Source organism: Helobdella robusta, assembly GCF_000326865.2.
Source record: "Helobdella robusta unplaced genomic scaffold HELROscaffold_28, whole genome shotgun sequence".
Lineage (NCBI taxonomy): Eukaryota > Metazoa > Annelida > Clitellata > Rhynchobdellida > Glossiphoniidae > Helobdella > Helobdella robusta.
The window spans coordinates 1,005,122-1,032,385 of record NW_008704435.1 but is presented as its reverse complement, the minus strand read 5'-3'; the positions used below and the strand labels follow the sequence as shown (position 1 = coordinate 1,032,385).

General features: G+C 32.4%; 5 protein-coding genes across 5 annotated transcripts; 4 read left to right on the top strand and 1 right to left on the bottom strand.

Annotated features, from left to right (window-relative positions):
* Positions 1-3,370, top strand: HELRODRAFT_192102 (hypothetical protein). The gene is made up of 7 exons (XM_009020510.1): positions 1-228; positions 895-1,403; positions 1,550-1,623; positions 2,013-2,109; positions 2,337-2,387; positions 2,480-2,604; positions 2,934-3,370. Exons 1-7 carry the CDS (start codon positions 102-104, stop codon positions 3,031-3,033), a joined length of 1,083 nt encoding a protein of 360 aa, XP_009018758.1. The 5' UTR covers positions 1-101; the 3' UTR covers positions 3,034-3,370.
* An 8,790-nt stretch (positions 3,371-12,160) lies between these two features.
* HELRODRAFT_185666 (hypothetical protein) lies at positions 12,161-15,894 on the bottom strand. Its single transcript, XM_009020509.1, is given in 11 exon segments — positions 12,161-12,923; positions 12,935-13,260; positions 13,325-13,441; positions 13,563-13,688; positions 13,781-13,802; positions 14,430-14,492; positions 14,558-14,613; positions 14,987-15,034; positions 15,272-15,350; positions 15,455-15,595; positions 15,685-15,894. The coding sequence occupies 10 exon segments, from the start codon at positions 15,700-15,702 to the stop codon at positions 13,091-13,093; spliced, it is 840 nt and encodes a 279-aa protein (XP_009018757.1). The 5' UTR covers positions 15,703-15,894; the 3' UTR covers positions 12,161-12,923; positions 12,935-13,090.
* Positions 15,895-19,489: 3,595 nt separating this feature from the next.
* On the top strand, positions 19,490-20,162 carry HELRODRAFT_173941 (hypothetical protein; the record flags this gene model as incomplete). The annotated part of the gene is made up of 3 exons (XM_009020508.1): positions 19,490-19,629; positions 19,741-19,851; positions 19,925-20,162. 3 exons carry the CDS (start codon positions 19,490-19,492, stop codon positions 20,160-20,162), a joined length of 489 nt encoding a protein of 162 aa, XP_009018756.1.
* A 128-nt stretch (positions 20,163-20,290) lies between these two features.
* Positions 20,291-23,185, top strand: HELRODRAFT_173940 (hypothetical protein; the record flags this gene model as incomplete). The annotated part of the gene is made up of 10 exons (XM_009020507.1): positions 20,291-20,497; positions 20,597-20,692; positions 20,988-21,149; positions 21,220-21,345; positions 21,446-21,666; positions 21,755-22,017; positions 22,153-22,295; positions 22,493-22,600; positions 22,852-22,971; positions 23,147-23,185. The coding sequence occupies 10 exons, from the start codon at positions 20,291-20,293 to the stop codon at positions 23,183-23,185; spliced, it is 1,485 nt and encodes a 494-aa protein (XP_009018755.1).
* A 1,028-nt stretch (positions 23,186-24,213) lies between these two features.
* HELRODRAFT_80699 (hypothetical protein) lies at positions 24,214-26,979 on the top strand (the record flags this gene model as incomplete). Its single annotated transcript, XM_009020506.1, has 9 exons — positions 24,214-24,281; positions 24,349-24,459; positions 24,541-24,750; positions 24,927-25,018; positions 25,206-25,360; positions 25,439-25,516; positions 25,682-25,813; positions 25,885-25,965; positions 26,809-26,979. The coding sequence occupies 9 exons, from the start codon at positions 24,214-24,216 to the stop codon at positions 26,977-26,979; spliced, it is 1,098 nt and encodes a 365-aa protein (XP_009018754.1).
* Between the last annotated feature and the right edge of the window lie 285 nt (positions 26,980-27,264).

Genomic DNA, 27,264 nt, shown 5'->3' with positions numbered 1-27,264 from the left:
CCCTTAAAAATTGATGGTCCATCTCGTTGGTGCGATTGAACTTCTTCTGAATAATATTATCAGTTTTGCGTATGATGGTTTGAATTACCGAAACTTCATTAATGGCTACTGGCGGAAAAGATGATAATGATAAATTTAGTGGGGACGAGAAAGATAAATCCCATCAAAATGGCGACGATGATAACATTGCTAAAAATTTAAACAATGAAGCTGATGGCTCAGAAGAAAGTTTGTTTAATTTATTTTATTTTTTATTAATTAATTATTAAACTAAAAATTTTAAATGCAGCCAACGTATTCATCCTGCATATTCATATCATATCACTTCATTATTTTATTTTATGGCTATAAAAAAATAAATAAATGAGGATTATTTCATTCAGAACATCTAATTATTAATAATAGGTATTAAATTAATAATAATATAATTAATATAATGTTTTGAATTTTACTTTTTTACTAAAAGAAGGAAGGCAACAAAAAGCCTAAGACTGTTAAAAAAGTGTTAAATAAATTAATTTAAATTTTAAATGAAAGTACAATAATGATTTCTAGAATTTCTAAATTTTAAAAATTGGTTCATTTTATCAATTTATTCATTATTGAAAGCTTAATGCTTAATCCCTTAAATTTTAAATTAATTATTAATTTGTTTCCAAATTGCATTTCATTATAAAATATAAATAATAATCATTATTCATTATTATTATTATTAAATATAAATTTTTATTATTAATAATACAGCCAAAAATTAAATATAATATGTAAAATGTGTGATAAAGTTTGAAAGATAACAACTGATCATTTGATTAATGAAATATATAATAGAGTTTTGGCAAAAGCACTTAAAATTCTTCCTAATTATTGTGATATTTTTATTTAATTTTTTCCAAGATAAAAAATCTACAAATCGAGATGAGAACCCTTTCAGTTTTAAGAAATTTTTAAAAGCAGCTGACAGCAACCACCAGGTGAATGGTTTTCGAGCCACTCCAAATAGAATAACGAATTTAGATCTGGCATACGACCTTCCTGATTTTGTGCAAGGTCGCTACAACAACTCTGAATGTGATAACAGGCCAACAGCGAGCACCATTGACGGCAATCTGCCTGATTTTGCTCTTCATGATGCAAACAAATCTCTTGGTGCTCGGCCGAAGATTTACAACAGAGTACTGCCGATGTTTAGCACGCCAACAAACAACAATGCCATCAACAACAACAATGACGACGACGACAACATACTTGGTGCACAGAACCACGAAGATTCTCAACCATCCACCCATCCATCCAATGCAACTGATAACTGCTCCAACAGTCTGCCAGATTTCTTATCTGACAGCGGCATAGGACCAACATGCATTCGAGAACCATCCAACAATCATTCTGATGTTTTTACCTCTGTTAGTCCTGCTTTCAATTCATTCGTTGTGTTGTTTGTTAGATTGTTAGACACTGCTTGATTAATTACGTTTTGCATGCATTCACATTGCACATGTGACATTATGTGTAAGACACATGTTTAAATGCTTTCCACTCACTTGCTCAGTTGAAGTCCCACAATGCAGAACTTTTAAAACGTATTGATGATCTGTCACACGCATTGGATTCTGAAAGAGATAGGTTTATCATTTGTTCATCATTTGTTCATTCATTAGTTCATCCATTAGTTCACTCATTAGTTCTTATGCTTGTTCATTTATTTGTTCGCTCGTGTGTTATTCTTTGGTTAACTTCTCACTTTTTCTATCCACAGACCTCTTCTCAGGCATTAGATTATTTATTTTTGTAATATTTTTTTACATTTTCTCATCGTAATTGAAATTATGGAAATAAGCTGTTTGATTGAAGCTCTGATGTTTGACAGCTTCATTGTTAAACTTGTCAGCACTAATCATGCTGATGTTTATTGAAAACACTCTTCTTGTCATGCCGTTATGTTGTTTGGACCGTTGTCTTGGAGCGACAGATAACTTAAAAGTAATGAATGTTCATTGAATTTGATTGGTTAGGAACCACAGACTAACACAGAGGTTGAACCGAATGAAGGAAGCAGATGCATTGGCAGGTGCAGAGAAAACAGTCCGGCAGCCATCTGAAGGGAATAAGGTGAGATCGGTTTGGTTGGCCGTCAAGTGTATTGTAGATGGGGCTGGTTTGTTTAGGAGATAATTTTGAGTGTGATCAGTCTGTGTTTCAATATTTAAAAAATTTCTAAAGTGCAATAGCATTGGGCTACTCAAATATCACTTGTTTTTTGTTACGCTTGTGCTAAAGGTTGTTAGTAAAGTATTTTACTTCTTTAATTTGCATGAAATTCATTATTAAATTAACAGATGGATGAAAAGAGTAACGAGCCATTGCTGAATCAGATGAAAGTTTTACAGGTTAATAGAATTACTTTTCATAAAAGTAACCTCACCCTTACCATTAAGATGTTATGTTAGTCAAGCAGTGCCTTATCAAATGAATTGAACAGGACCAAATAGAAGCATTGCAGACACAGCAGAGGTCATGCACGTGCAGCAACAACTCTCGACAACATTTGGCACAGGCTGCTCAGAGGGTGGTCGGCTCTGCTGAACAGGTTCAACTGCATTTGAGGTACATTGCTTCATATTTTTTTTCATTTGTTTTTTTTTTGTTTTTTTATTTCAAGCGATTTTTTCTATTAGTTCCATGCATTTTATTAAACTCAAAAACGTATAGCCAATGCTTCTGCCCATCATTCTAATGAATGTTACCTTGTGTCGGTCTATGTTGTTACCATGGATCGCGCAGCTGATAATATTTTAATGTTGACATCTTTATAACTAGTGTCAGGAGAAATAATTTTCATCTTCTTTAGCTGGTTGTTTGTTTTTTTTTTTTTGTAAGGTTGCTACTGATTTTATATTTGTACTAATAAAAAAAACAACTGTGCAAACAAATAGACAACTGATGGCGAGTGTGGATGAGTTGAGATTGGCGTCGGAAGTTGTGGCTTCATGTTCTACCTCACTGCCACCACCCCAGCCTCCAACGCAACAATAACATCGGGTCTCGGAGGTCTAGTCACGGAGCAATATAATAAATTCATTAGATTCATTGGCGTTTCGATGAAAAAACATATTTACATCATTCATAGGTTAATAATAAATAGATAATGCTAAATGGCTGTTAAAATGTTAGAGGATCAGCGCTATTTTTGGTTTAGTGATGCTAATTGTACAATCATGTAAACTCATCTGCTTGAGGTTTTTGTTAATAGCGATGTTATTTTAAACTGTTACAATTTATGAAATTTTAGATAAAAATTTTCTGTATAAATATGCTTCTTAATCATTTGTGTACATTACATTTAATAAAATCTTTAATTTGAATTTCGTGATTTGCTGCGTTGTTTTTTCTAGAAGTCGTGTCGATGGTGTTGCTAGAGAAAAAATTATTATTTGCTAGTTGTTGCCAACGAACTTTTCAAGAGATGTCAATCATTTTCTAACTTTGTATGGATGTTGACGACTATTTGTCAACGACATGCAAGTTTGATTGTCAAGTGGGTATCACTTGATAAGCATCTTGTTATGTTACAGTAGCTTTATCGGGATTTTTAATTCTCTTCTCATCTTCAAAACGCTAAAATAAGTTGAGCAGTGCTTTTATTTCTGTTGAAGATTCGGCTGAGAAATCTTCCACTAGCTTTTATTTAGTTATGTTGGTTTCACAAGATGTTTGCTTATTAACTTATGATAACGGTGAAAGAAAGTGTATGTGTTTGTTGGCTAAACGTGTGCGATCAAAAGGTGGAAAGTGCTAAATGTTTTGTTGTTTTCTTGAAACAAGGTTTGGGTTTAAATGTGAGGAAAGAATTAGCGGTAAGACTCTATGTAAAATGAAGTGTAAATTTGAAATTCTAAACTGAGGTGATCCTCAAAGAAGAAATCTTGCACGAAATAAACTGATACTGACCAGCAGCATTCAATATTTAATCAGTGAAGATCAGCAAACAGGATAGCACATTATGAATGACATAGTTGAATGAGAGGGTTGTAAAGTTAGGCTTTGATATCTTGAAGAAATTATAATAAATAAATATTAATAAATCCAATGTTTTTCAAAGCATGTTTTGCAATGTAATCAATATGATCTTTGCACGACAAGTTATTGGTTATGAACACGCAAAGAAATTTATTGGAGAAAACTTGGTTAATGACTTATCAGACATAAATAATTTAAAAATTTCTCACATTGGTCACTATTTTGGGCCCAATCATCCAGCTAAATTTTTTCGAAATTCATGATCAATCTATTTGCCTCAAACTAATACTTTTCAGTTCTGAACTCATATCCGTTACCGAAGTTGATTTACTAAAATATCAACCTCTCTCTATATAAATATCGTATCTTTGGCTAACTGATTCAACATAAGCACTGTAGATGAGTGACATCATTCAAGAACAGGTTGAAAAGCGGGGAACCAAGAATAGATTTTGTGGAATACCTCTTTAAAACTTTCTAACTTCTGATTGACAACTTTCTAACTCCACGGGCTGACATCATTCCAGACAAATAACTTTTGAACCAATCAAGCACCACAGCTCTTACTCAGTAACAAGCCAATTTATACAATCAAATTGCACGATCGGTTGAATCGAACACTTCTGGTAGGTCAAAAACATAGTCAACACTTTATTTATAATGTTTTTGCGTCGAAATTAGTGAAATCCAAAACGGCAAACTTGATCGATGAACTTTACTTTAAGCCATACTGGTTTGCAGAAATAATATTGCATTTGTTAAAAATCTTTTATAAACAATTTTTTCCATGACCTTTGAAAATACAAATATGGGTGAAATCGGTCTGATTATTTATTTTTGTACTTGCTTTAAGTTTGGAACTAGTTTCGTTCGTTCCAAAATTGAAGGAAAGTTGCCGGCTCGGAATTTATTGAAAACGTCAAAAGAATACTGAAAGCGGCAAAACATTTTTTCATCAAGACAATGTTGAATGTTGTCTTGATTATGTTCATTTTTCATATCATGAACAATTCTGACAACCTCATTTTCATTTGTTTTCTAAATAAAAAACTGGATGGTTTTGGAGGAGGTAGAAATCTGGCTAAATCCGAATTTGCCTTCAAATTATTTATGGAAAAATAATCTACAAACTGGTTTCTCAGCGTATTTATATCTTACACTAAATTTTTTTCTTTTCTAAGAATCATATTCAAGAGTTGATTTTTTAGCTATTCCAGGGTTAGTTTTTACCATTGAATTATATAATTATATTATAATTATATAGAATTATTATAGAATTATATAATTATATTATATAATAATTGAGTTATATAATTCCATGGTTTTTACTGTCTCCCATGTTTGTTGACATTATTTTTATTAACCAAAAATTCTATTTGAACCATCTCTAACTATTTTCAATTTACCTGTAAAACTTGAAAAGTTGGTAATTATTTTCATTAAATCAGGATAGATGTTTTATCCAGATTTCACACAGTTTTTATACTTTGCTGATTCAAATAAACTTTCTATGAACCACAGTTGCTTGAAACGAACAGTTTCTATGGAATAAACGGAATAAACGAGCAGTAATTATTTATTGCATCACATAAAAATTTAGAAATTTGTCGATCAATACAATCGTATATCGTACTAAATATAAATAAATGTGTGTGTGTGTGTGTGTGTGTGTGTGTGTGTGTGTGTGTGTGTGTGTGTGTGTGTGTGTGTGTGTGTGTGTGTGTGTGTGTGTGTGTGTGTGTGGGAGGTGCTTGCGCGTGTGTAGAGAAATACTTTGGAATAGCAGAACTATAAAACCAATTAAAACCTAAGTAAATTTAAATAACAAAATTTTGTAAATAAGTTTTTTTTTATCTAATTTTAAATTAATTATAAATATCTACTATTCTCTAAACACTCTACTTTTCTTAGAAATTCTATAACATCTGCTTCAACATCTAAAAATAGGTGGTCTGTTCTATCTAAACTTCTACATAAAAAATCTTCTCACTCATCTTTTTCTGCTCAACAGTTTCATGACTTTTTTGTAAATAAAATTACTTCTTTAAGAACATCTAATTTTAATTTTTCTTCTCATAACTTTACTAAACTTACTACTGAATCTTTCTCTGTATTTACTCCAATAAATCTTTTAGAACTAACTAAAATTATTAATTCTATGTCGTCTACAACCTGTTTTCTAGATCTACTTCCTTCTAATTTACTTAATTAATCTTTTTCCACCTCTAAATTTCCTACTTCTTATAAGAATTCTATTGTTATTCCTATTCTTAAAAACACATCCCTACCTCTTTATCTAATTATAGACCTGTAACTAATATTACTTTCATCTCTAAAATAATAGAAAAAGTTGTTTTTAATCAACTCTCATCCTATTTAGACTTTAACTCTTTGCTACCTGAATCTCAATCTGATTTCAGACCTGCTCACAGTACTGAAACTTCTTTACTTAAAATACACAATGATATCCTTCTCTCTAGTGACAATAGTAATCTTACTCTTCTTCTTGCTCTTGACTTTTCTTCAGCTTTTGATACTGTTGACCATACTATTCTCTTGAGACTGCTGCATCTTTCTTTTAATATTACTGATTCTTGTCTATCTTGGTTTTCTTCTTATCTCTGTAATCGTTTTTCTTCTGTTCTCAATAATTCTACTTCTAACTCCTCTACTCTTACTTTCGGGGTACCTCAGGGTTCTATCCTTGGCCCTCTTCTATTTATACTCTATACTTCTGAACTACCTCGTATTATTAATAACTTTTCTTTCTCTAGTCAACTATATGCTGATGATTTATGCTGATGATGATTTATTTATACTTCTTTTCCTCCATCTAATCTCAATAGTGTTCTTCATAATTTATTTCTATGTCTTTCTTCGATTATCGCTTGGTCTGACTCAATGTGTCTTAAACTTAATCCTTCTAAGTTTGAATTAATTTGTTTTAATAAATCTAAACACTCAATTACTATTCCTCCTATTATCTTACCTGATTCTAAAACTCTTGATGTCTCTTATAAGTTTCGTAGTCTAGGTTTTATCTTTGATTCTACTATGTCTCTCTCTTCTCAGATTAATAGTGTTGCTAGAAGCTCTTACTTTCATCTACGTAGAATAAAAAAACTTTTGCCATTTCTTGATGATCCTACTCTTCTCCTTCTTGTTACTTCGTTAGTCTTATCTAGGATTGATTATTGTAACTCGCTCTACTATGGTCTTCCTGACTCTATACTCTATCCTTTAAGTAAAGCTTTTAACTCCGCTGCCCGTCTAGTTGCTCGTGCCCCTTTCTTTTCTCATATATCTCCATATCTTGTTCTCTTGCACTGGCTACCATTGAGGAGCGCTGTTGAACATCGCGGAAATAGCGCTTTATAAGCTAATTGATTGATTGATTGAATTTTGGTTATTGAAATATGAAAGTTTGACAATGATAGTTTTTTACAGAACAATTTTTCTTTTTTGATATTTTAGAATATATTTAAAAATGAGATTTCAGTAAATCTTGTGAAGAGTGGATGCTCTGAAACTGAATATGAAAATAAAAATGTGGAAATTAACAAATTTTTAAAAGAAAATTTTTTCTTTAAAAAAATTTTTAAATGTTACTTTTTTACCATTAATTTTGTTAAAATAGCAATATAAATTTTTCAATCAAGTTTTGTAAGTTTTTTTGATCACTTTATAACATCTTAAACACCTATAAGCCTTCGAATAACCTATAAAAACCTGAAAAACCTAAAAAATAAAACAAAAACCTATTGTTTTTAACAGCTCTGTGAAATAGAAGATTTTGTGCGTGAATTATGATAGATTCAGGCATACATCAGACAGACGGGTGTGAACATTCGCCTGCTGTGGCTAAATATATAAATAAGATGCAAATGAACATTCGTTAACATGACGAATCGAACGTGACTTGTGCCTAACTCGGTCGGCGCAGACCCGGTTTACAAATCTTACTGATTTCTTGAGAATTTTAATTTAAAATTAATTTAATTTAAATTTATTTAATTTAATTTTATTTTACTGAGATTGAAATGCACTTACGATAGGATAGTTGCCACCTGTGTTAAACAAGTATTGTTTGAATTGAAAGATAGATAAATAAACCTTTGTTAACAAGAAAGAATGTGATGGGCTGTGTGGCGTCTGTTAAGATCAAACCAGCAGAGAAGGGGCTGATCAGCGAGAAGTACGAGACGAACGACAACTCGAAAGTTGAACTGCAGAAAATCGTCCTGCCGCTGAACGAACGCGACGTCTTCAGCATCACACAGACGTGGAAAACCATCAATAAGAACATTACCAGTACTGGTGTGGCCATATTTTTAAAGTTTGTTGAACATTCTTCGCACTTTTGTCTTCTACTGTAACGCGTTGCATCTTGCACTGTCCTCTGCATCTGTCAGAGTTTGAATTTTTTTAAAGAATAAAATGCATTCATTCATTCGATAAATTTTGCTTGACGCACTTCAATAAATTAACAAAAATATATTATTAATACGCAATTATAAATTTACCTAAATTAATTATATATAACATCACAAAAAATTATTCATTATAAAATTAAATGGTCAATCTATTATGCCTTACATAATTTTATTCAACGAAATTATTTTTATGAAAACATTTGACCTCAGTTGGTGTAGTCATAAATGTTTTGCGGGTTGAGTTTGAATTTTATAGGTAACGTTGGCGGTCTTCGATTTTTTTTGCTCTTCGAACAATTAAAAAAAAATTTTTTTGTAAAAATCCTTCCTAAATCGGCTAAATCTTTTCCTAAATCTGCTAAATCTTATCTTAATTCTGGTAAAGTGATTTATTGTGAAGAGAGGCTAAAAATCCTCCAGTCCAGTCCTAAGTTTTTATCAATTTATATACAATTTCAATATTATCCCTGCGTAAACAAGTCATTGTGATTGAGAGTTTCAAGCCAAAGTTCCTTTGGTTGCGCTTTTATTTGACATTAAGGTGGACTGAAAATGGCCGAAATGTTGTTAGATTGAGTATAAATAAAAATAAAAACAATTGAAACAATCAACACACACCCACACAACGCAGACTTGCACACAAACACAGACACAAACAAAAAATACACACACAGAAAAAAACAAACACACATACACACAAACACACATGCATCCAAACGCACACGCTCATTAATGCATCATTCACTGTCACGTTACACAATATCAAAACTGGCTGTTGTAAAAAAGGCAAAACTTTTTTTTCGTTCCTTTCTTCGTTTGATTAAATTAGATTCAAGGTGCTTCAACCTTTTTGCAAGGAAGAAGACATTTTTCTGAAATTTTACACACAATTAATTATTATTTTTATCAGATAGTTCAAATTAAATCAATTCATTAATGTTACGTTACATTAATTCATTTTATTTTAGATCTTAATTTGATTTTTTGATTATATTTTGACTAATTCATCACGTAAAAATAATAATCATTTACTTTTTTTCTAGTTCTCTCTCTCCACACACAACTCACCAAACACCACACACAACCCACCACACACAACTCACCACACATAACCCACCAAACACAACCCACCAAACACAACTCACCACACATAACTCACCACACATAACCCATCAAACACAACCCACCAAACACAACTCACCACACAAAACCCACCACACAAAACCCACCACACACAACTCACCACACACAACCCACCTGCTACAAGTCTTTTTTTTATCGGTCATGGTTATGATGTGAATGATATCACATAATAATTAATTAATACATTATTACATATCGACAGTAATAATATTGATAATGATGTTGTTGATGATGATGATGTTGTTGCGGTTGTTGATGTTGTAGATGAAGATGATGATGTTGTTGTTGATGATGTTGTTGTTGATGATGTTGTTGATGATGATAATGTTGTTGTTGATGATGACGATGTTGTTGTTTTGATGTTGTTGCTGTTGTTGTTGATGATGATGATGTTGATGATGACAAGCAAAAGCAAACACTTCTTATATAAGGAAGGCAGTGCTGATGTATGCTGTATTTACATGTAGGTATGTGTAACATTTATGTTGGTGACATTCCAAGATTTTATTTCTTTTTACAATTCTGCACTATAGACATTACCACTTTCCGATCAACCATCCATCGGACCAGCCACCGACTGACGAACTATGAAGTGAACAACTAAATAACCACCCAATCCAACCGACTAACCGACCGATCCACTAACCAACCAACCGACTACCATCCCACCAACTAATCATCTAACTTAACAATCCAGCTAACAAACCATATAACTTATCAACCAACCGACTGACAACCAACCATCCAACCAATCACTCAACCACTCGACCAACCACTCAACCAACCAACCATCCAACCAGCCATCTAACCAACCAACCAGCCACTCGACCAATAAACCAGCCACCCAACCAATTAACCAACCAACCAGCCAGCCACCTAACCAACCAACCAGCCACTAAACCAACCACTCGACCACTAAACCAACCAACTAACTATTCAGAATGTTTGAAAGTCGTTCAGACGTGAAAGCGATGTTTGAGCAGTTCCGATCGGTGGACAAGGCCGACCTGGGCACGAGTAGGTCGCTGGAGAACCACGCCCTCCTCGTCATGAATGCCCTCGACGAGGCCATCGGCAACCTGGACGATGCGGACTACCTCATCGACATGCTCTTCAACACCGGCAAGTCTCATCGAAGATTCGAAAATTTTAGCCAACTCATTTTCTGGGTTCGTATTGTATCAAGTTGCAAATTATTTCTTTCTCTTGTTGTAAATGAATAATTTGGCTGTATTGAATCAAACACTTGAAGTTTTTTGATCATCTGATTTTGCAAAATTGTTTTAATTATTTTTTTAGTTTTTATGTTTATTTAACTTAGGTATGTCAAATCAAATAATGTAGGTGTAACTTTGTATTCTTGTTTCTATTGTCACGAAATTTTTGAAAAAACAAATTCGACTTTTATTTTTGAAAATTTATCACGAACCACCTGCTCCATTATAGAAGCCGCACCGAGTGGCACGTACGAACGAATGAATGACAATGTTTCATGTTGGATTATCAGTTGCGGCTGGTCTTTCGCTGCATACACGCACTAGATGCACAATATAATTTTGAGAAGAAAATAATTTTACCTACATCTTTTAATTAAAAACAAATGTGACGGTCAGTTCAAATACATATGTTAATATACGTGTCGTACACATATTTTTAACTTTCATTTTTTTAAGAAATATTAACCAAACGATGGTTATCGGCTATCATTAAATAGATGTCTTGTTTCATCTCTCTCTCTCTCTCCTCTCTCTTTTTCTCTCCGTCTCTTACATACTATCCTTTTTTTCTGACTTTAGAAGAAAAATAATTAAAAAATTATGTATGTGAGTTATTAAAAGTAGTTCATTATCCATTTGACGTCTTGGTTGAAATTGTACAATCATCAGAAAAGTATACAAAACCGAAGCTGTTTCAAGAAAATTGGCATTAAAGGTAAAAGCTGCACGATAAACTTTTAAACTCTTAAACAAAAATATTTCAGACGCAGATGGTTGGATGTATTTGCATGGAATGAATTGGACCGCTTGTTAATAATAACTAAATGAAAAATGTCCGATAATAATCAGCCCATTCGCCCCCGAAAGATCCAATTTTAAATACTTTTTCGTTGAAGTAGTACAAAAACGAAAGACTAACTTGAAAAGGACTGTATGTTTGGAGAGAAACGAATGAATAAATTAATTCAATCTTAATAAATTATAGATACGCAGTGTGTGTACTGCGCAATAATATGCAGCGATGAGGTTGTTGCGTCATAAGACAGCAAGATGCGCGGCTGATGAACGGAAGGTGAGAAACACCTTCGTGTTGGAGTGTTATATGTGTAATGAAATAAGATGGCACGCGCCACTTCATAAGACCAGTTTCATGTGGCATGTTAATTAAAGCGCCGACGCCTTTCATCTTAATAACATCGATATAAGAATTTAATTAAAATTCTTTAGCGGAGGAATTTTTCACGGCGTGGTCTTCTCTACTTCGCTGTTTCCTATTCTAAAACGGATTTTAGAATTTTCTGCTCTAATTAAATTAGTTTCTTGTCGATCAAACGAGACCAACTAAAAACATAATTCAAGCAGATACATATTTTTCAATAATTGAACAGTTGAAATTGGGTACATTAGACATCCAACAAACAGGTCACCAAATTTTTCAATATAGTAGTTCCACTTCGGTAAAGCTAGCCAATCACAACCAGTGCTGAATTGTTATTTTAATTGCTCAAAAAATTATAATAAATTACATTTTAATAATTGTTACAAAATATTAAAATGAAATTAACTACAATACAAATTTCTATTATTTTCGTTAACTAAAACTTAATTTTGGATTAAAAAATTTATGATTAAGTTGGTCGGCATTCACGCCACGAAACTGAGCGAGGCAATTTTAATTTGGGTAGTTAGGTGCACAAAAATTAAAAAAGCGACATAGCAACTTCAACCTCACTAAATCTCCAAACGTTTGAAATAACGTTTAAAAATTGACTCAAAAAACTTTTTAGTAAAAAAATATATTCTTGCGATGATTTCACCGAAATACGATTTAACTTTGAAACAATAAGCGTATTTGAACCTTATATTTTACAGGCCATTGAAGAGCCTTTCATAACGGCAGTCAGTGAAGCTCTGGGTGATCGATTCACAAGTTACATCGAAAAGTTGTACAGGAAGACCATCAAATTCATTCTCACCACACTCACCACTGGATTTCTATATGGAGACCAGCTTTGAAGTTTCATCGATAGTTTAATATAATGGCGTCGTCCTTTTTATTCCTGATTCGTTTCATATGATCTAATTTTTCTTATTTTTTCACATAGGTTTTGACGAATTACTTTAGTGACATGAAAAATATTTAGTACCTTTTTCGCGAAATTAAAAATCATATTGAATGATAAGTAATAAAACTTTATTTATAATTGTCATAATGAGGGAAAAATTAAAAATGTTAATAGTTAAATGAGAAGGCACAGCAGAGTGCTGTCGGGAGTTTTCTCAATATAGGCGTTCGAAGTTTCCAAGAGAAGATGGTTGCAGCCAGTTGAGCGGGTCCCACTGAGCTTGTGCTGCATCGTAGATATGCAAGGTGAAGGCATTTCTCGAACGATCTGATTTGTTGTTGTCACTCTTGTGCACTACCAATCCATCGATCAAAACAAGAGAACCTTCAAAAAATTATCGTAAACAATTGATCAACTTGAAGTGTATGTGTGAATGCATTTGATAAACCTTTTTTGACGGGCGCTGAGACAAATTCTTCATCCTTGTAACGGTCCTTCATTTCACTCGTTGTAAACGATGCGTTGCCATCTTTATTCACCAATCTTGTCTCAAAGTGTAGACCAGCTAATAATAATTTTTATATTGTAACTGAAAAACGTTACATTCATTTAAAAGCTAAAAAAAATCGTACGATTTTCTAAGCACAATAAAATCTATTCATTAGTTGAAACAGCGATCAACCGACAAAGGTGAGAGCCAGGTATGAAATGCAAACAGCCATTATTTTCATCGGCATCGTCAAGAGCCAGCCACAATCCGACACCATTCAGCGGCGTGGTGTGAAGGTAGGTGGCGTCCTGGTGCGCTGGAACTATAGAAAATTGGTTTTTTAATTTATAAAAAATATCCAAATCAATTTTTTTTTATTGAAAAACTCAAAAAAATTAATCCAAAATTAAATACCTTCATTCCCTATATTTGGTTGCTGTAATGAAAGTTTAAATAATATTATAATTGAAACAAGTTACAGAACATTTTTTTCTGAATTACGAAACATCAATCATTTCATTCGAGTTTGTTAGGAATGTAGAAAAAACGGATTTTAGTTTTCATCTAAACTTTTTCTTATTTCAAGTTTACAGAATATTTTTTCATAGTACAATTCAAAGAAATCAGAGGTTAATTTAAAATTACTTAACAGTCAAAATCACTTATGATGACAGATTTGGCTAATTATGATTCCAGTAATACGGTTAGCTTTTAGACTCGATTGAAATTCCTATTTATTCCATAAAATAAAAATTGTGTTAACACAATGTGATTTAACCAAAAAAATCGATCATTTCAAATGAAATTTCAAGTACTTTAAAAAAATCATTTATTTCTAACATTACTGTAACCTGATACAGATCAATTTTTCTTTTTTTTGTATACCATATCACAATAATTTTTTATTTATAGACACAGGAACCAAAAAAGCACCAAATAAGTAGAATTTGTTGAATTTTGCTCAGTATAGAAGTTTAACTGCATTAAAGCTCTGCTCAATCAGAGCTGCTCAATGAAGAATAAAAATCTTTTCAAAAAATTAATTAAAAATAGGCGCACAAACTTTGAAGATGTACATGCTCTGGACAATAGTTGGTTGCTCATATTTCAAAGTTCTCATCACATCCTGCACGTCAAAAATTTACTTTATCAATTACAAAATAAATTAAAAAATTTTATAAGTTGTTGTACTTTTATTTTTTCGTCCGTAGAAATCTTTCGAAAAGTTGGATCAAGTATGTGCAATGCTGGATAAAAAAGTTGATGTTTATTTAAAGCAAACTTTTAAAATAAAAAAGGTATAATAAACTTTCATTCATCGTAGCTTGTTTAATTTGACTGATCATTTCAAGGAAAATTGTATTTGTGCATTGTGATATTTTTAACATTTCATAAAATTAATTAAATTTGAAATCAAATAAATAAACCCTAATTTATGCCTTATGGGTGATTAAAATGTTAATTTAAATTAACTTACAATCAACTAACGAGAAAAATTTCACAAAACATAACGATGTTAATGTTAATTAACTAAATTTTAACATAATGCTAATTAAACGTTACCAAATATTAACCGAATTTTAATATTATTAACTTTAACATGTAACTGAGGCAACAAACCATGTCCAATTTTGTTCACAGCATTTTCATGATCAATTTTTATTTCACCTAAATATTTGTTTGTAAATTTTAATATTACAAGTCGATCCTTCACGTTTTTACAAATTGAATCTTCAAATACGTTTTTACTACAGATTCACAAACTTCAAATTCCCAAAACAAGTTTCAACGCAATTTGATGCAATTTTTAATTTGATAAATTATAAAATACTGCGATTTCACTTATTATTTGTATTTGACATAATTATCTACTGAATAAAAACGTAAAACTTCAAAATTACCAACCTGCTTCATCAAATGCAGACGGTTCATAAAATAATCGAATCTTATCGTTACTTTCGAGAAAGTACGCATCCCTATAAAGCTGTAAACAAATCAAAATGGCGGCCAATTTACGATAAAATTGATCACGCGATTTTTACATGTACATTCTTAACAGAACACACCAAGAAAAATAAGTTAACCAACCTGCGCACTTTTGCTTGTCGAGAATGCCAGTCTATTATCACCATCTGGTTTTTTCACCAAGTTCAGAGCTGCTAATTTTAATTCATTGGCGACCTCCTCACTAATAAAGTTTGGCAAGATGACGAACCCTTTCTTCTGAAACTAATAAATAATAAAGTCCAATGTTGTTGACGCTCTGCTGTAATGTGTTTTGTATATGCACAGATATCAATATCAATCTATTTACTTACCTCTTCCAGATTGAACATGGTTTTCAACTTTTTTTTAATTTTTTTTTATCTTAACTATCTATTTATTTTCTTTGCAGTTAATTTTTCACTTTTTTTAACCCAGCGTCAGTCAAAACAAAATGAGTTTTAAGTGAAGTAACCCACTTTGAATGATTGATGAAATAACTTTTTTAAATACCTTCAAAGAAGTTAATTTATTACATAGCTGCGTACTTACTGCTGCCACATGTGCCAGAAGTGATATTTGAATGTTTGAATATTTACGTATAAGGTTCAAAGAGCAGTTCTTATTTGACACTACTGACTATCAAAATCTTAGTGTATTGTAGTAAGAGTATGTTGAAATTTAATTATTAATGGATGTCTCTGTTGGTGATTGTTTCAACCTTAGTTAATTTTTGTTTTTGATGAAAAATTATAAATGATTTCCCCACAAAAAAACATTATAAAATGAATTGACGACGTATAATATGACCACGGTGATGTAACATGTAAATTACATATCACGGAAAATAGAAACAACTAATTGCTTTTCAGATTAATTACTGTTTTTATATCGAGTTACCAGCGGATTAGATTGCATTTGGATATTAGAAATATTACAAACTCGTCAATAAAGTTCTGAAAACTTGCGGTTTTCCAGTATCCAAATTAACATTTTTAAATTGTTTCAATTTAAGATAAGAGGACAAGATTTTTACTCAATTCATCTTTTATTTTATTCATCCACTTCGCCATATTTTAGCTTAACTTATAATTATTGTTATAGAAGTCAAAAAAGGATTTTCTACTCGATTTAATTCATCTTTTTTTATTCATCCACCTCGCCAATGCCAGGACCATTTAAACCTGGGAATTTTTAGAATGATCAGCTAGTCTGTCAATGTTGAAACTATTTAAACATTAGGACGATGAATTTAAACAAAACTCTTTATTAATTGTTATCCAATATATTCTACGTACCGCTATGGCTGACATGTTCAAACTTTGATCCTTAGAAATAATTCTAGCTGCCTAATTTTGGATCGATCGACTGCAGACTATATGTGCATAAAAGCACATATGTGTGCGTGTACTAAACGATGTGGGCATAAAAGCACATACGTGTGTGTGTACTAAAAATGCGAGGGTTCCTAATCCAGATTTGGATTTTCGGATCCAAAGTTGAGGATCCACCATTTTACGGGTCTAAAATCAACCGAAAGAACGAAAAGATTTTAGATTGTCGGAAAAAGTTAATATAAATATGAACAACGATTATGTAAGAAACACTCATAGATATATTGATGTTTGCGCGATTTGTTTCATCTAAAACTGCCGCAAGTTTGTTATTTATAAAATCTAATTTTATTTTTGTAAACTTTTTTTGAAACAGCATTTTTGGTTTTAAGATCGTATGAAAATTGGATCCGGATTCGGATCCATCCGGATCCATCATCAAGATTAGCACCCAGATACCACGGATCTCAAGTTCTTGGGTTCGTCCTATTCCTATATGTACAATATTGTATGAATATATGTGTGTGTGCGCGTGTGCGCGTAAGACGAATGGAGGATTCCAGACTTAATTAAATAATTAAGATCAGAACTCTCAGAACTACCATGTGATGCAATCTCAATGCCATCAACAAGTCACAGATGAATAATATAACTTCACATTTGTTATTTCTTGTTGTTTATTAGTTGTTAGGACATAGACAGACAATCACGCGGGATATTATTTGAAACTGCCTAATTAATAAATAATAATTATCAAAGATTTTATTGATGGAAATTTGGAAGTTATATTTGGTACCCGTTTAAGTTAATTGATTATTCTAGAAGGTATCGATATCCAGCCAGGCAGCGATGTGGATAATATTTATAATTTAATTACTTCAATATTATCTTTTCATGGGTTGATAATACTTTTTCAGATCCGTCTAATCAGTTTAATTGTATCGCTATTATAACGAAAAGGTGAAATTAAATAAATTTTACTTTTGTCATGATGTAGCAAAATGTACAAACTTGTCATATGAATACCCATGTTTATTTTTTTAAATTTTACGTATACAAAAAAAGTTAGAAACATTTTTTAAACGCAGGTATGATTAAATTAAATGAATACAAAATTAGGAATAAATTTGCTGATACTGCATAGTGAAACGCTGAGACGTGACATGTTTTAATTGTTTTCCGAAATTGCCATTTTGGAACTTTTTGAATAACATTTCAGAAAAGGGTTCAGAAATGTTCATGCTATCTATATAAATCATGAAATTAATATCGTTTCCATGTTGTTGCATTTTTATTATGAATTATCTGAGTATTTTCTTATTATTGTTGCACGTATATAAAAGCTTTCTGAAGTTATTTTTCAACGTTAAAATTATTTTATTTAAACATTTTTGGTTTAAGTCTTCTCAGAAGAGAAAAATTAATATTTGTAAATTACTCCCGTAAATCATTTATAAATTATGCCTACGCTACGCTAGAGTCTGTCCGCTGACGACATTCATTATCGAGACACGAACCAAGTTACCAGTGCTGCCAATCAGGTAGTTTGTTTTACGACTGTTCGCTATCTCAACCAACCTATTTGACCGTACACCGCTTTTGTACATGAAATAAATGTTAGCCATTTCGTAAGAGCTCTTATGATTTTTAAAAACTTGTGCGTGCAGCATTTGTTGTTTTCATACTAAAGACCATATCAACAATAATTTGACATCAACGGTTATCAACGTCAAACTTTGCTAAACTTATAAAGAGGTAAACGTTTTTAATCAAATCTTCGTTCTTTTCTTGTGAAATACTAGTTTTCTCAGTTTGTAGAATTAAATTGAAATTTATTACGAATGCATATAAATAATTTATAAACGCCATCCATCTTTTGCCACTGTAAAGTGTTATGTCCCTTTTCTACAATAGTTTTGTCCTGCTTTTGTTTTTGAAAAGACATCTTTGCCTGATTTTTCCCACAAAAAGTGAGAATCCTATTATGATTGTGTTTAAAAGTAATTACTTTCCGGCAAGATCTAAAATGTGAAGACATAATTAAATAACTTGAAAGACCATATTCTAAAACGAAATTTTTTTTTTATGATCATAAATATTTATAAAGCTCCTACGAATGCTTGAAAAACACCTAAAAATGTATGTTAAATATGTGTGTTGAAAGAAGACGAAGCAGTCAACTGTCAATAGATCAGTTTGCACAAACCTACGTTTAAAAATATGCAAGCTTAACCGCATGTAATAATAATCATAGCCTTGTTCGAAAATAAACGAATCCAGCAACTATAAATGTGCAGTTGAATTCAGATGCATGCTATGCATTTCTTTTGCAATTTTGTGTTCTATTTATAGCCTTCATGAGAAAGTGTTATTTTAAAATGTTACACCAACAATTTAAAATCTGATTTGAAAAATTTATTTGCAGCAGATAACTGTAAAGATATAAAAATTATTAAACAAAATGGTTGAACACAAATGCTAATCAATCAATCAGTCACCTGTTGAATGCAAGCTCACCGCTGATTGCAATAGTAAGCAGTACAATGAGCTACGTAGGTTAGCATATTGCTTACAAATCAATAACATTAGTCATTTTCTTTCACGTACCACTGCAGGTGTTGCCTAATGTCTACGTATCAGTTAGTTTCTGCTTATAATTTTTCGAGATCAGTTTGATAAATATCATTTTTGCATTTATATTTTGAAAATTTCGTTTGCAAAGACAACTTTATAAAATACTCAGGTGTGCTAAATAAAAACCAATACGAAAACGTTTGCTCCGTGTGGCCGAGTGTCATCGTGAAACATGGCAAACACGAATTTTGATGTGGATTCATTCAATTTTGGTCGCATAATCAGGTCGAACATTCAGCCGAGGAATGTCGTCATACAACGATCGACGGGGCTCGGCGCTCCACCCGGAGTCCTCATTGAAAGATCCTCCAGGTTGGTTTCTTCTTTTTTGCAAAGTTTCAACAATTAGCAGATGCTAATGTGTGTGGAAGTTTGTAAAATGTCCAAATGTTTTACAAATGAATTATTTGAAATTGTTTAAAGATATGCTAGTTCCGTGACCGCACCAATACTCGGAGCTGCAGGGATCGGTGTAAATGAAATAAAATTCACCAGAGACAAAGAAAAAAAAGACATGCAAGACTTAAACGAAAGGTGGGCTGGCTGTCGTTTATAATTTGAAAAATGATATTTAGTTGGACGTAGCTTTATATTATTTTTCCAACAGATTTGCAAGTTATATTGAAAAAGTGCGATTTCTGGAAGCTCAAAATCGCAAACTTGGTGATGAGTTAGAACGACTAAAATTAAAGTGGGGCAAAGAAACAAACAACATCAAACTCATGTACCAGACGGAACTTGACGAAGCCAAAAAATTACTCGACGACTCCGACAGAGAGAGACAAAAACTTCAAGTTCGTGTGTCGGCGTTGGAAGAACAAATTGATATTCTCAGACGCAAGTGAGAAATTATTAAATGTGCTGCATTTCATTTTTTAAAACTTGCAATTTTATAAATTATTTGATTTATAAATTACTAGTTTTTGGATTGTTCATGATTATTTGTATAAATGTAGCTTAATTTGAACCAAAAATGTTGATTGTGCTGGCCAGATTGGAAGAAGCAAACATCGCAGTTCAGGACAGTCGAAGCAAAGTTGAAAAGCAGATTCAACAATTGGCGGACTATGAGGCCGAAGTGAATTTGTTAAAACGAAGGATTGCTCTGCTTGAGGGTGACAGGGAGATCAACAAAAAAACACTCACTCGTCTGCAAGATGCTCTTAATAGAGCCAGAATCGTAAGGATAATGTTATTTGGTGTGGTGTTTGCAAACATGAATTGAATATAAATATATTTTTATTGAAATATTTTCAAACAATGCGAACAAAATATACAGGACCTTGATAACGAATCGTTACTACATCAAGATGCTGAAAATAGAAGGCAGATGTTAGAGGAAGAGCTCGAATTTTTGAAACAAGTTCACGAACAGGTATAACAAACGATATAAATTTATTAAAATTTTTGACAAGTTTTGTTCAACGTTCAGTTTTGTTCACAGTGCTTGTTTTAGAAAAGATAATTGTTCAAGAATAACAAATTGAGCAATTTATTTTAGCAAGTATTAATAGTTTAATTGAAAGAAACTTTTTTAATTTGTTTATCACTTGTCACATTTCGGCTCAACCTAATTAGATAAAAATATTTATCTTTTTGAAATAAGTTTTCATTTTTTTAAAATGATATTTAAAAAGTCATTAAAACGACGTTTGATAAATTTTGAAAAGGAATTACGAGAATTAGCAGCACTGGCCTACAGAGACACAACAACTGAAAACCGCGAACTCTGGAAGAGCGAGATGAGCTCGAGTTTGAGACAAATGCAACAACTGTACGACGATAAAGTTGATGACATGAGGAAAGAACTTGAATCTTTTTACACCATGAAGGTCAGTGTTTTTTTTTACCAAATGCATTGTAGTTGCACTAAATTATTCCACTTCTCTGCTTACGTTTCAGGTACAAGAATTCAGAACTGGAGCCACGAGACAGAATCTTGATACCGTTCACACGAAAGAAGAAATGGTTCGCTTAAGAAGTCAATACAGTGACATACAGGGCAAGCTGTTTGAACTGCAGTCTAGAGTAAGCGTCTGATGCGTCATTGTGTTTAATTTTTATTTTAAGCATTAACTAGAAGGAACAAATGTTTCTAAACCGCCAAAAATTCCGAATCTCTTTTCAGAATGATAATTTACAACGAGAAATTGACGACTTGAAACAAGAAAAACAGACCAGAGAAAGGGAATTAGAAACCGAAAACGAAAAGTTGATATCAGAAGTTGCAGCGTTGAAAGCTGAGATGGAAAGCATAACTCGGGAACTGCAAGATTTACTCGACGCCAAATTGGGCTTGGAATTAGAAATTGCCGCCTATAGAAAACTTCTGGAAGGCGAAGAAGACAAGTAACTGACAAGAACAATTTGTTTCAATTCCACTTGATAATGTTTTGAACAGTTATTTAAAATTTATAACATGGTTATAATGTTTCAGGATTGGTCTAAGACAAGTAGTTGATTCAATGTTCACAACGATGACGACGGGATTTTCAGGACCAGGTGGACCAGGAGCGCAGCCAACTGCAACCTCTACTTCCTCGTCGTCTGCCGTCTACGAATCCAAATATTCTTCTTCGAGGGGTGGGGGTGCCGTCAAATCTTCCACGTCGAATAATTATGCGTCGTACGGTAGCGTGGGTGGAGGAGGTGGTGGGGCTGGCTACTCGTCTGCCACATCTTTCGGAGGAGGCTATGGAGGTGGTGCTTCAATGTTTTCGTTATTAATTTATTGTGTGGTGTTGTTGTAAAATGTGTTAGTTTGCTTGGATAGTTTTTGTTGAATTTAAAACATAGTGCTGCTACAATACAAATAAAAATTGTTAAAAAAATTAGACACCGCATTAAATGTGAACCAAGTCGTCAAAGGGGACATGTTGGCGAGGACTACCTACCAAAGAAGTGCCAAAGGACCCATCGCCATCGCGGAATCATCACCAGACGGGACGTACATCTGCCTGGAAAACACTGGGAGGAGGGTAATGACCTATCATCATTCCATTAACAACTAACATAAAAAAATAGCCAATTATTGTGTAAAAATATTTCATACAGATGTTTTTTAACTTTATTCTTTATGCTATGTTATATTAACGAAAATTTTTTAAAAACTGATTCTATTTATTTATTATGTATTACGCATTAAAATGGCTAAAAGTTAATTTCAATTTTAAAGGAAGAAAACCTTGGAAACTGGACGATACGTCGAATTGTGAACGGCAACTCAATGCCTGTGGCCAACCTTCCAAGTGATTTCAGAATTGCATCCGGTGCCAAAGTCAAAGTTTGTTTAAAAGACAACCGTATTTTATTTGTAAAAAATTCAATTAAAAACCCACATCAACGTGTTGTACAGCGTACGTGTACACGTAACATCACAATAGCTTGTACAGATATATCACGCCAACTTGTATCGTAAACACTCGCACATCACATCAATATGAATGAATGAACACATGGCATCAACATGTACACACACACACACGCACACACACACACCACACACACGCACACATATGACTCCGTTGTGTGCAGGTCTATGCCAGAGGAACGAGACCACGAGACAGCTCGATGTACGACGTTGAACTGTACAACTATTCAACATTCGGTCAAGGTGAAGACATAAAGACGTACTTGTGTAACACGTCTGGAGAGGTGGGAAAATTCTTTTCCAATTAATTCCTTTCCTATTTGCTTTGTTGTTTCGATGAATGAAACATTTTCCTGCTGTAATCTATTTAAGAAATTTTGTCGTATTTCTCCAACAAATATTTTAATCATTAAAATTAATCAATCTAATTCAAATAATAATATTTTAAAAAATTGTTAGGAACGAGCAACACAAATCCAGAAGACGGTCTACAGTTGAATGAAGCAGTATTGAATGGAAAAGAAAACTTTTCGAATTTCGTGTGCGTTGGTGATATGGTGCCCTTCAATTCCAACTGTTTGGCTGGAATGTTCTCACTTACTTGTCTTAATATTATTAACGTTAAGAAAAGTAGTTGTTTTATATTTGCTTCAAAGTGTCAACTCCTTTCAAGTGTCAATTAAGAAGAAAGGAATTTTAATATATTGGGTTAAGAATCCAGTTCATAGATGAAATATTGATTAGATTATCATCGTTCATATTTATTATTTTGTTTTAAACTTTCTTGGCCGGTAGTTCTTAAACCTCTTGTTTAAAATTTTTCTTGCAATGAAGAAATGCCTTAACTGCAGACGAGTATTGTCCTAATTTATTATCATTTGAAATGAAATTTGATCTGTTTTTATTGAATAAATTTTTTTATTTTCAATATAAATTGTATTTTTTAAACGCTTATTTTGAAAATTTTGTAAAATTACAACGACTTGACACTACTCAAATCTGTCGCATTCTAGAAGAAAATGTGACGCATTGAAAAGATAGCCAATGCATCAAATAATGAACTTTAATTTTACGAAACCTACTTCCATTCCTTCTACCATGCTTATAAATAATTTGTGCTATTTATTGAATAATTTTTAAGAAAATCAATCAGCTCTGTTAAAATTCACTTACGAACATAAAAATTTGGCAATGCTTATTATGAAACATTCATCAAATACATTAAATATGTGATAACATAACAATTTAAACGGTACAACAAAGACTAAATTTATACAACTGAATACACATACACAACACACAGCAACTGCATCGTAGACGAGCAGCCCGCATTGTTGTTACGCTATGTTAAATACTCGGAAACCTCATGGCTTTAAGTGTGTAATTATTAAGCTTATTGAAAATAATAAATCAGTGAGTGCTTCGTTGCACTCGCACCTGAAGAATTGAATGTTTAGATTCATATTTCATTATTTACAATTTAAAAAAATAAACGAATAAATTAGATCTGATTTGGACTGGAAGACATGACCGTAACATACAGCAAAGAAGTTGCAACTTCTAATTTTTCTTGTTTCCTCAAATTATTATCGAGGTTTTAAATGTTTTATTGTTAAAAATTAAAAAAAGACGTTTATTAATTTAAAATTCTTTCACTTAAGATGGCGGGGGAGTATATACAAGCTATTGTGGAAAGATTTCATCGTATTTGCCTTTCTCTATTTCCTTCTTAGTTTTGTGTACCGTTTCGCTATGAACGACTATCAAAGAAAGTGAGTTGTCGCGGTAAAATTATCTTCAGAGATCGGCGTAGCCAAAAATTGTTATTCTAAATATCTTACTAATCTGGTCAGAGTTTTTGAAATGATCTCTCTGTACTGTGAGAGTAACAACGCACGCATCCCAGTTGCATTCATCTTGGGGTTTTACGTGTCTCTGATAATGACGAGATGGTGGAACCAGCTGGCACTCATTCCCTGGCCTGATCACATGGCCATGTTTGTTACTGCCAACGTTCAAGGAGCTGACGAGAGAGGCAGGATGATGAGAAGGACGATGGTCAGGTTGGCCAACCAGTTTTTATTAGTTGCTGGCTAATTGCTCTTATTTGTTATTATTTTGATTTTTTAGAGTAGAATAAGAAGGAACAAATAAGCTTTTGTTAGAACTACACATACACAAATAAATTAAATAAATAAATATAATATATTATATTATAGTCAAATGGTTGAATGTCCAGGTACATATGTCTGGCCTTCACACTGACCATGTCCTGCATCAGCCCTGCGGTGAGAAAGAGGTTTCCAACAAACGATCACATGGTTCAAGCAGGTTAACGCAGATTTTTGTTTATAATCAGAAAAAAAATTTGGTGCTAAACATTTGTTTAATTAGTTATTTATATCACCGACCAGACAACGACAAATTCGAAAAATAATGTAAACAAACGGCTTTAATAATAATCAACGAAAAATTATTAATCTTTCGAATGTTGTTACTTCAATCAAATTTCTTGCAGGGATAATGACCGAGAACGAAAAAAATATTTTGGAAAAGATACCTGACAAATATGGAAACTTTTTCATACCTCTGTGTTGGATCACCACACTGGTGAACAGAGCAAGGAGGGAAAACAGAGTGAAAGATGACATGGCTCTCAAAACTTTAGTCGCCGTTAGATTTCTTGACAATAGTTTATTTTTTCAGACAAAAGATTCTTTTCTAAAATAGAACGAATGTTTTTTTTTCTAGGAAATAAATGAAGTCAGAAGATGTCTAGCCACACTGATGGTTTATGATTGGATATCCGTTCCTTTGGTCTATACACAAGTAAATGCTTACTAAACATCATGCAAGTTTAAATAAACTATCTTCAACGCTTACTGATTGTTCTCAATTTATTTCTTGCTAGTATTCCCTTATGTCGTTTTGTTTTCTTTTTTTAACATCTCTTAAATATTTTTAAGAGTAACGCAAGAAGTTGCAAAACTACAGGTAGTCACGTGGGCCGTGTACATGTTCTTCCTGGCGAGTCTGATGGGCAAACAATTCCTAGCAGGGAAACAAGACATGTACTTTCCACTGTTCACGTTTCTGGAATATTTTTTCTATATGGGATGGTTAAAGGTGACAATTTTTTAAACACAAATGTCTGACTTTTGAATAATTATGTTTATATCAGTTTCAAATGGTTCTAGGTCGCCGAATGTCTCGTCAATCCATTTGGAGAAGATGAAGACGATTTTGATGTTAATTTCCTCATAGATAGAAACTTATGTGTAAGTCAGGCTTCAATGTGTTAAAAAATTTTAAATTGACACACGCAGATTTTCCAAAATTTAAACAATTTTTTGCAAAAACAGGTAAAATATACAATCAATATGAAAAACATATATCACTTTTCATATGAATTATTTTTGTCATATTAAAATGCCAAAAAACTAATTGAAACAATATATATATATACACCTATCCCCCGATTTACACGGTAGATACGTTCCTGAGAAAAACGTGTAAATCGAAAATTAAAAATTTTCAAGTCAAAATCGTGCAAATCGAAAAGCTTTGCAGAAAATGCATAATTTTGCTTCTAACAGTTGTGATTTTTCTCAATATTTTTAGGTGTTCACAGAAATAAAAATAAAATGCATTGACAGGTTAAAATATGTAATATATTACGGAAACACAGTTTTTTTTATTTAATTACAATTCATCACTGTCAGAAATTACTCTCATTCTATTTTCCGGAATCGAAGGTTTGAATTCACTTTCATCACTCGAAATTATTTGTGCCTATTCGATGTTTGAAGCAGAAATATTTACATTATGAGAGATCGTAATAAAATCGGTTATTAACAATTGCTTCGAATTTTTCGAGATCTTTGTAAACTTTTTCGTATTGAGCAAAAGCAGCGATTTATGTCACGTTGGAATCGTAAAGCCCTTTCAACGTTTGGGTCATTTTGTATAAAGAGCGATAAAAACAAAAAAAAACTTATTTGGAAAACCGTGTAAAAGCGAAAACGTGTATATATTTATATATGTTGGTAATATATATATATCACTCGAATATATATATATATATATATATATATATATATATATATATATATACTCGACAGGTAGCGTACACAATTGTGGATGATGTGCACAAGGAGCAGCCTGAAATGATCAAGGATATTTACTGGGACGAACAGGAATTTGAAATGCCGTACACGGTGGCGTCCGAACCCTTCCGAGTTCAATACCCTCACAAAGGATCCGCTATTGATTTGGCGTTAGATATTACATAACAAAATTCTTCAAATTATTATAATTATAATTATTGTTGTATTTAAATTTTTAGAGTAACCAATGTTCAATTTTTATTTTACTTCTTCATTACCTAAACATAAAAGAATAAATATAACTTTTTTTCTGCCTCAAGTGTCTCGCAAAAAGATAAAGAAATTTTTAAAGTGACCAGCATGGAGCCGATATGGGAGGAGGACAAAGAAGAAGAGTCCGCTTTACTTCGGCAGAGCAGTGGAAAGAAGCGATTGTCCAAGCAAAGATCCGACATTTCTTATTCAGTTCAT

What these genes read in the sequence shown, in the direction of transcription:
- HELRODRAFT_185666 (XM_009020509.1), bottom strand. An exon ending in AGAGCATGTACATCTTCAAA is followed by an intron (nt 13,803 to 14,429) that starts GTTTGTGCGCCT and finishes CTTTCATTACAG; the next exon opens with CAACCAAATATAGGGAATGA. An exon ending in CATACCTGGCTCTCACCTTT is followed by an intron (nt 13,442 to 13,562) that starts GTCGGTTGATCG and finishes AATTATTATTAG; the next exon opens with CTGGTCTACACTTTGAGACA.
- HELRODRAFT_192102 (XM_009020510.1), top strand. Translation starts at nt 102, where the DNA reads ATGGCTACTGGCGGAAAAGATGATAATGATAAATTTAGTGGGGACGAG. An exon ending in AGCTGATGGCTCAGAAGAAA is followed by an intron (nt 229 to 894) that starts GTTTGTTTAATT and finishes ATTTTTTCCAAG; the next exon opens with ATAAAAAATCTACAAATCGA. An exon ending in TTGGATTCTGAAAGAGATAG is followed by an intron (nt 1,624 to 2,012) that starts GTTTATCATTTG and finishes TTGATTGGTTAG; the next exon opens with GAACCACAGACTAACACAGA.